This window comes from Calonectris borealis, chromosome 2, assembly GCF_964195595.1.
Source record: "Calonectris borealis chromosome 2, bCalBor7.hap1.2, whole genome shotgun sequence".
NCBI classification, from domain to species: Eukaryota; Metazoa; Chordata; class Aves; order Procellariiformes; family Procellariidae; genus Calonectris; species Calonectris borealis.
In genome coordinates this window covers 67,945,428-67,955,238 of record NC_134313.1, presented here as the reverse complement: position 1 = coordinate 67,955,238, position 9,811 = coordinate 67,945,428, and the positions used below count along the sequence as shown (strand labels likewise).

Here is a 9,811-nt window from a genome sequence, read left to right as displayed (position 1 = left end):
CAGCCAGAGTTCATTTGCAGAAGGTATCAATATCATGATCTTGGGTCATGAAGAACTAAATTGACGGGTTTTTTAATTGTTACAGTCATACTTACCTGCATGGATGCTCTGTGAAGTGCATGAAGCGTGCATTGGGTCTATTTGAGTGGCTTTGTGCTTCTTCCATGTCTGATTATCTCTCGTGCACACTCAGAATGCTCTATCTGAAAAGCTCTGGAAGTTCACTTGCCACTATCATTTTAAATAAAGACAACAACAAGTTTTGTTTTGTTTTGTCCTCTCTTTACCTACCTTCCCTTAAAATAAAATCTAGGTAGAGAAAAATTCTGACTGATTCCCTCAACTGGTTGGGAATTCCTCCCAACCAGTCAAGGAATTATAGGGCCAATAGCAGCAATGTCATTAGGAAAAACCAGGGTATTTTAATACCCGTAATTTATTTAACATCAGCTTTTACCTTTATGTCAGTTGCAGCAAGCCTATTTTTTTTAGAATGACCTGTTTTCATTCTCAGGGATGATAATGCGCTGCACATAAAACATTAGCCTATTTGGAGGTGCAACATTTGTCAGCTGAGAGTTGAAGAGGGGAAGGCCCCAAGACTGCAGTTATTGAAACACACACGTCTGAGTGGGAGTGGAGTGGATATTTACTGAGAACACATCAACCGAGAGAGGAAGCAGCAGAAATGAAACGAGATACAAAGCAGGAGTTCAACAGAGTACGCCTCTTCAGCTTCGGATTCAAGTGTTAGCTCCATCTTTGTATGAAGGGCATGATTTATCATTTCTTAGAAGGTCTCTTCTTTCTTTTCTGGACTAGAATATTTGCTGCTTTTTTTTGCTCCATGTTGCAAAAGTAATAATGTCATATGTTAATGTCCTGGCAATAAAATTTGAAGATTATTCAACAAAGACTCAGGTAACAGCAAAGGCTTGAGTAATTAATATTCAAAAATATTTAATTTTCAGATGTTCATTATATGTGTTAAATTCCTGGTTACAGCAAAAGGATTGTAACATACAGCATCACAGTGACATATAATCAAGCCGTAACAGTGCAGTTTATTACAACTGTGTAAACAAAAATAAGTATTTCTGTAATGGCACTCTTCATGAACCAAATTCTGGCATACAGAATCTCAGCAGAAGTCAAAAGAAACATTTACAAAGAAAAGAAAACTCCAAATTGAAGCACAGTACACGAACCTGGCCAAAACGGACCAATCCACATTTCATAAGAGAAAAAAGTGTCCTCAGAATTTTTGCTTGCTTGCTTTTAAGGAAATGCAATCTGAATTTTTTCAAGGCATCAGTCCAGTACATGAAATATTTTTACTATTATTGAATGATATGAACAAAGAGTAAACATCTCTTATTTATGACCATGTGAATACCTCCTACTGTGACATTATTCAAGGAGACAAGAGATGATTTGGGAATGTTATTGTCTGTATAGCATGACATCTGCAGAAGATATTCCCTAGGAAATACAAATAAGCTCTTGAGAAATAAAATCCAACGTGCTCCATCAAAGAACATTTCTTTGTGCATAAGTATCTAAGAGAAAAGGCAGTATCTTGCCTTCCTGTAACAGAAATAAGCGATTTGATTATAAGACAATGTACATACTGTAAACATACTGTAAAATGGGGGTTCAACCTGAAATAGACTCATCTCAAATAGATTTTACATATTAGCACCTAAAATGTAACGTTAGGATTTTAAAATTTTTAGTAGCTTTCAGGTCATGCATTAGGTATAGCTTGCTTGACGGATACAATTTTGCCAGCAACGTTTTAGTGTTCCGGGAGATCCTCTTGATAAAAACATATAGGTCTGAATGCCACTACATTTTACACATGTACCGTTTCAGGGAGTTTTGCATATGTTCCATCTGCAGAGAGCAGGCCCCACAGTAGCAGGAGGTATAGATAGAGCAAAGAAGTTACAGTTATTAAAAAATACTGCAAAACTGTCAGTAAATGATAAAATTACAAGCTGGTATCTTCAGTTTACAGAAAGCTATAAATTTGCTTGTTTAAAAAGAGACATCCAACATGTGCTTACTCACATGCTGACACAGAGTTCATGCAAATTATTAAAAAAACCACCTTATAAATTTTACCCTTCAGAAATGGTGCATATACTTCATCCTCAAATAAACTGAAGCCCCCTCAGAAACAACAGGGACCTAATGTGCAGATCGACTCAAGCAACATGTAATTGCTTCCCCTGTAATGAGAAGTGAACAGCAGTATCAAACAGGAAATTTCATTGAATCGTACTTCATTTCAAACACTGTTAAGTCCAAATCCAGGTTCACTTGTCATTAAGCAATAAGACTACCTTTAAAAAAAAAAGTTATTTTCTTGGAGGAAGGACATTTTCTTCATAATAGCCTGGATTTACTACATTTCCAGCTGGATCATATCTAGCCACCACAAATGTTGAGCCATCGCTAGCAGATGCTTTTCCGACTCCCATCTTCTTCGTGTTCTTCCAAACCATTGCTGTGAAGTGACCTTCAGAAAGAGATAAACATATGTATTCATTTTAGGTACTAAACCTTTAACATTCCCTTTAACGTGTGAGGAAGGGAGGAAGACAGAACAATACAAAACTGCTTCTTTCTCTAACAGGAGAACAAGCTAAGGACGTGAAAAGAAAACTACATCTAGCATTTTGTCTTGAAAAAGCCTGATCTGATCTGTTTCCACGCTGCTATTCCCATTTCCATGTCCTACATCCAAATAAGAATACCTAGTAAGAGAATAATGAAAGAAGTAGTTTGATGATTATCTGATATAAAATTTGATAAAGAAATCACAGTCTTCACTCCCTGCAGTGTGAATAGCGGTTCTGACAGTGATGATTATTCATTTGCTTTGACCATCTCATACTCCGCCATGTGTCTGCATGTGCCGCTATTCAAAGTAACGCTGTTTTTGTGGGTTCTTCTGCCTACTTGTAATAGTCACCCCTGCATTGTGCTGCTCTGTCAGTTGTACCCTCTATGCATAGACAGACCCCTTGGGAGAAAAACATTATTTTCTTCATCTGAAACAAGCTTGGGTGTATCTCTTGCTTGAGCATTATTCAAGGAACAATGTTCTTATGTTCATTCAACACTGGATTGTCAATAGGCAGTCAATGGCCTGTGGCAGATCTCCAAATTGTATCTGAAGTTCTCTCTGTGATTGGAGTGATATAACTTGGTCGAAGACACATGTCAATGTAAACAACAGCATGGTACATTCAGTAAGTCACCTATATGATTCCAATTTATTATTTTCTACAAATTAATTTCCCTTAAAAACAAGTTGCCTTTTAAAAACTTTGGAGTCAGAGGAAAAATACATATTAAAAAACTCCACAAATTTTGCTTACTTCCTCATTTCTCAATTTCCTTTTACCCTTTTGTGTTTTTTCTAACATAAAACTTTGAGGAAATTCTAATATTTTTTCCCTCTATTTTTTTTTCTAAGAAATAAAGGTAGTTTTTTGAAAAATACCAAAACAAGTTGGCTAACCAATTTCTTAAAATAAAAGCTGCGTTGTTGAAGAAACAGTGCCCAGTCTGACCTTACCTGTCCCAGAAGAAAACCCTGGGTTTTGAAAGCTGTAATTTTTTATTTCACTGTACCATCTGTCAGCCACATCCTTTCCTGAAAGACAGAAGAAATCTGCTGTGGAATCATGACATAAACACGGAAGTGTAGCTCACTTGTAGCCTGGCCACCAAGTTCTTCTGTTAATAGCTGGCAAGAATTTCTAGAAACATGGAGAAACAGTCTTTTTACTGAAATGAGTTTCTGAAATGCAGGTAACATGGTAGTACATGTAACTTACCAAATACTTATTGTTTTGCAATAGCTGTTGCTACTCAGTTACTAATTAGTCTGATGCTTTTTGTTAAGCATCTCGTGCCATCAATGCCATCAATGACTTGGGTTCTGCTCGATGCAAACACAGTCCATCAGTTCCTCCACTGGAGTGCCAGGGGCTGCGAGGTCGGCACAGCCTGGCTCAACGCCTGGGCAGGCAACCCACGGAACAGCTGTACAACCAGGTAGAGTTCATCCCGTTCAGGGAAGATCTCTGCAGCAAGGTGCTCGTCTGGTAGGACAGAGCTGATGAAGAGAGCTGTACTGTCTCCAACAGATCAGGAAATAGGAGCACCCACCAATTCTCGCCTGCAGTTAAAACTTTACAACGTTGAAGTCAGAAAAAACTTCGGACAAGAGAGGTCTGTCTGGTACAACATTTGGATTGAACGGGGCAGAAATCCCTTTAGTCCTCAAAGAAATCATCCGGCAATTTAACACACTGAGTTTACATTTTTTACTGCCCACAACCTTCTGTAACTTTCAGCCTGGAAGGTAGTGAAGACACATCTCCCACACCTTGGATGAGTGCTCCTGTCATTAGGCTTCTACATACAGCTTTCAGCAGCTCCTCCCTCTTGGAACACGTTTGAAAAGACTTAAATGAGCCTTGCCAGATTTGCTGAGCAAAGGGCACAGGGACCTTTTCTACAGGGAGGCCTCCCACCTGTGGACACAGGTGTATGAAGATATGCCCTTACAGCTCCAAGCAAACCAAAGAAAAATGACACTTCTACATGCTCTAGTTTTCCATGTTCTCATCAGCATTTAATACTTCAAACTTCTGAGTGCATTTATTTTTAGTGGGTCTTACTTAGCACTTGAGCCATTGTGGATGTCCGCTTTGAGGCATTCTGACTTGGGGTGCTACAGTCAGACGCCTCAAATATACATGCCAACGAGCTGCTGCTATGTGGAAGTCCTTGTGTCCAGCACATTCACCAAAGGCTTTCACTGACCGCAGCTGTATAAGGACTATGACTATGGCCAGTGAGGTAGCACTACATGCCTGTGGGTCTCTAAGGTTGATGTTTGCCAAAGAAATAATCCTTCCTTGTTTTCTGTTGAACAGTTAAGGAACCTGATAGAAAGGAGGAGATTCTGACAATCTGCAATGGATCCGGTGGAACAGGCAGCACAGAGGGCAGGAGCTCAGACCAGAACTTGCAGATGCTATGTACTCAAAAGTCAAATGTTACTTCTTTTCCATTACTGGTTGTTAGGAAATTCTTGTGTCAAACATTGGGAGGGAAAAGGGGGCAGGTTTTTCCCTGAGCTACATCAATAACGAAATTTCTGCTTAGCATTCCAGGAAGTATAACGCAAGGCCAGTTGATTTCATAGCAAGCTGCCAATGCTGTTAAGCTTACCGTCATGAAAAATGCTGGTCCCTGGTGGACTGTTGGCTGCAGAACAGCAATGACTCATGCTTTGCTATTTTGCAGCAAAAAGCCTTAAACTTGCACTGTTCTAGAAGTCAGACGCTGAACCGTTAACTCCTTGAAACTTTGGTTGCTTTATGAGTGCAGTCTGCTAAAAGGATGGAGTTGTTAGCCTAGCAAGCTGGCTGTCAGAGCTGTCACTGAAGGGAAAATATTGAATGAAATGCCATCTCTTGAGAGGTTTGTGAACTGAAAGTACTATGAACTTATCTATGCCACACTGCGTGTTAGGAATGGTGCTCTCTTAGTAGACTCAATTTACATTTTCTACATAAAAAGGTAGCAAAACCTCTCTTGCTTCCCAAAGTAAATTTTTCAGGAATAACAATAGGTTCCTTCTTTCCCTGCTCTCCCTGCACCACACAACAAACCCTGTAGACCTGTTTTACAGCTGAAGTCTGTAATGCAAATAAAGTATCTGTTCATTTGTTACTCGCACTAAAGCTAAAATGAAGACTGAAAATTGTGCAAAGAGCAATCTTTATGCAATTCAAGGGGAAAAGAAAAAGCACATAGTAAAAAAAAAACCCCAAACATCCTAGACTTCAAAGCTATGAAGGATTTAGATGTGTTTGTGGCAAGCGGGGTGGAACAGAAGTACAGAATGTGACTGCAGACATGTCAGATCTTATGAAGCACATGTATTTTGTGTGTACAAGTGCTTAAGTGACTGTACTATGTAAGTAGTATTTTTACAGATGTAGGACTGCATTCCCACTGCTACCAGCACTTCATTCCCTCCATTAATATATCAGTGTGACACAACATAAAAAGCAGGCCAAGAGAAAGTCACCCCCACTCTGCTTACTGTAGCTCTAAGAAGTGTACCTAGGCTCCACGTGACAAGAACTTAAAATCTCCATAATGGAAATGTTGCAAGACACATGGAAATTTTGACAAACACAGTATCTCTTCATAATTTTTTTTTTTAATTTAAAGAATACCATCACATGAAAATTTCGTAAGACTTTAATTCAAGGGAGATGGCAAAGGCATCAGGTAAGAATACCTCAATCCTGTACATGAAAGACAATGGGCATAGCTGGGTAGCACAATCTGTGATGTGTTAATTCCCAGCCTTCAGGGATGAAAGCTGGCAACTTACTGCAGCCAGGCAGTGAGAGCCTAGAAGCTGATAGCTATGCTCCATTTATTCATGGGCAGGATCAGGTTATCATTATACGGCGTTGCTGTCATCCTCCTTGAATTAAAAGAGTCACTGACTTCTTCCCGGCAAAAGAGAAGGTGACCAAAGGACTAGGCGACTTTTGACAGACTGTCTTGAAATCATGTTAAAGAAGCGTCCTGGAAGTGAAGGGAATGAACTGTATCTGTCATATGCCGCAGGAGATGAGGGGATTCCTATGTGGAAGTTATTGCCATGCGAGAAGACAGGTAGGTACCTAGTGATTAAACACGCTCTCTTTCCTCTGAGATACTTTTCTTCTGATTCTTTGCCCCTTGGGGAGCAGTAAACAATGCAGTGGTGGGACACAAGCCAAACCAGTGTTGAAAGTGACAGCTGGTACACAGGGGACTAAAGGAAAATTCTGGTTTGAGCCCAGTGACCCCTGGGCTTCCCAGGGCCTACAGAAAATGATCTGAGAGAGAACAGCAGAGGGGTCAGCAGAGCACGGAGCTTATCTGCTTTAGCAGCAACTTGCATGCTCAGACTTGCTGGTTCAGAGAACTGACCACAGTATTTCCATTTCATTATTACGGAATAAGTGATGCAGTTATATTTAGGGTCCGTTTCCCTTGCATTTGAATGTTTCATTGAAAACAGTTCGCACTCCCCCCAAAGCCCCCCCCAAAACAGGGGTTGGTTATTGTTCAAAATGCATTTCAATCAGAAGGAAGGAAAGAAAAGAAAAGAAATCTCACACCCACCCCTCATTTTCGATTATTGCAAAAATGATTGAAGTTTCCTTCTATCAAAAAGCACGCAGGTCTGTCCTACAGTCAGTGCTGCAGCTTCTCTTCTGTTGCTCCCCTTGCAGAACTAATTTTTGCTTTTTTTTTAAATATCCTTCCTCTTAGCATTGCTGTAAACCACATTCACAGTTTCAACACTTTCTCTATGGAAACATAGTTTGACTCCACCCTTCTCCTAGCGATAGCTGACTGATGACCTGCTCGCTTAGACTTACTAGATGTTCATTTCGGAACAGTAGGCTGAATCTTGCTCTAATGAGTTTCATCGGTACCGTGACTCTCTGGACATATCTACATCGCGCAAAAACTTGGTAAAACAATCCTTGAATTAGTACCCACGTATAGTTCTGCCCAAGACTAGGTCCAGAATCAGCACAGTGATTTTATTTTATTTACCCAAGCTATGAGCTAGTAATGTGGCCACACTGACTGTGCCTCAAGCTGCCTCATATGGTCAGAGGATTGACCATATGAGGTCAGTCCATACACAGGACTAGCAGTCCTGGTGTAAAGTTCTTCTGCTGATACCACTCTCTGAAGGGTAGAGAGATAAAAAAGGGCCACTGTATGTAAACAGGTGTCAGAACTCTTGCCTGGCCATGCCCTGCATCTCATCAGTTGTCCTGTTGTCTCATTAAATTTCATTTCTAACTATTCTCCTGGGTGAGGAGCTCTATTCTTTGTGGATGGGGCGGGGGGCGGGCTGAGTGCCAACAACTGAGATCAGACCGAGAGTTGCAGGGATCTGGGTGTCTGCGGTGCCAGCAACTGGAGCACTAGCGCGGGTGCGAGTGTGCGAGCACTAGCAAAGCGCAAGCTGGACTAGCTGGTGAGCAGGTGAAGTGGTCTGGGAGGACTCGCTGCAGAAGTGTGTGGCCACTGCAGGGACAAGGGGGGTCCTGGCTGACGGCCAGGGAGCTGTGTGTGCGTCTGTGCGAGATGCGCTGTACCAGCAACTGGAGTGGAAATGCAGCCTCAGGGGTTTGTACGTCCAGGTGCCAGCAGCTGGGAAGACTGGGATACAGGGGCAGCTACCGGGCAGACTGAGTGTGTGAGCCCAGCTGCTGCAGGGATCCACAATGGAATTTTACTTCCATTACTGAAATATCTATATTAGATATATTATTTTATGTTATAAAAACATACATTTTTACATATATGCATACATTACTAGAAAAAATACATTTTATGTGTATATATTATATTATTTTATTTATATATATTGCAATAACAGACTTCATCGTGATCAGCCAGAAAGAGGAACAGGATGAGGCCACTGGTGCTGTTTATGTGCATGCTAATTGCATCAGTCTGTGCTGATCTGTGTGGCCACATGCTGTACGTGTGTGTTTGTATGTGCAAGCCTGGGAATGCACTCTCAGCCTCACTACTGGGGGCACAAAGCTGTGGCAGCCCTACTACTGTATTCGGCTCCCCCTAACGACTGATTTCTCTTACTGTTTCTCCTCATACTAAAGAATCCTTAAATCTTCACGTAATCCCACTGAGTAAGTTGCTAAAAACATTCTAATAAAATCACACAGGACATATTTCGGTGCGAGGATGGGTAGCATGATGGCGACCTACTTAAAAACTGGGTACCCCAAACCTCAGAATTTCCCTCAAACGTTTTTCTAGCTTTTGTTATCACAACCTTCCTCCCACCAGTCTGAGGGGAAAGAAGGTAGAGGTAGATTTGAATTTGCCTCAGAAATAAAATATCTACCTAGATTGAAGTCATACTAATGGTTTTAGGAAGTAATCCTCTACTTCCAGCACTCCTTATGCAGGTGCTTATTTTATTTTACTTTATTTTATTTAACAGTACTGTATAAGCCTGGTGTTAGACAGCGAGAGATGCATCAAGGCAGGCTCTCAGTCGGAACACGCTCCTCCAGGGCTGGGACAGAGGGTGTCTGTCCCGCTCTGCCCACGAGTCCCCATCCGTAGGCAGACCCCGGTTCCTCCCATAACAGATTTAGGGGATAACATACAGTGAATTTCTCTTACGAACTCTCTAGAGTTCATAAGCTGCAGTGCTTTCACAGGCAACACGGCACGTTCTTCACGACCCCACCAGCCGTCCCAACCAGAATTTAGTCATCCAGTGCTTGCCTTCAGCCTCCCGACGCATGAGAAATGCGGTGAGGCATCCTGAGAAGCCTGACATACTACGGCTGCCAAGGCAGGCTGCGGTCTCTCGCATTAGTGGCAGATGACAGCTCACTTATTTGAACAGAGACAAAGAGAAGTCTGCCACAGAGCAGTTCCTGCAGGACTGGAGGGAGGAAACAGCTGTCAACTATTTCTTGGATTACAGGGATATTTCCAGCTACAGCTTTAGGCTATGTAACAATAAAATCCTAAGTACAATTTAAGGTATTCCTGTACCAGGAGAGGGGTCAAACTAGAAGGCTCTTATAGTTGAAAGCTTAAATCTTCTCTGAAACAAGAAATAAATCTCCTGGCATTATTAGAGAACTCAGTAAGAGCCAAAATAAACAATAGCATCACTTTTTTAGAGAGAATACGGAGTATGCTGGAGGTT

The 9,811-nt window shown here is 41.3% G+C and overlaps 1 protein-coding gene across 1 annotated transcript in view; it reads right to left on the bottom strand.

Annotated features, from left to right (window-relative positions):
* Positions 1–943: 943 nt before the first annotated feature.
* GLIPR2 (GLI pathogenesis related 2) overlaps positions 944–9,811 on the bottom strand; it is a 28,715-nt gene continuing 19,847 nt past the window's right edge. The window contains 2 exon segments of the mRNA XM_075142236.1: positions 944–2,524; positions 3,590–3,667. Of these exon segments, the coding sequence (XP_074998337.1) occupies positions 2,364–2,524; positions 3,590–3,667 (239 nt within the window). The 3' untranslated portion in view covers positions 944–2,363.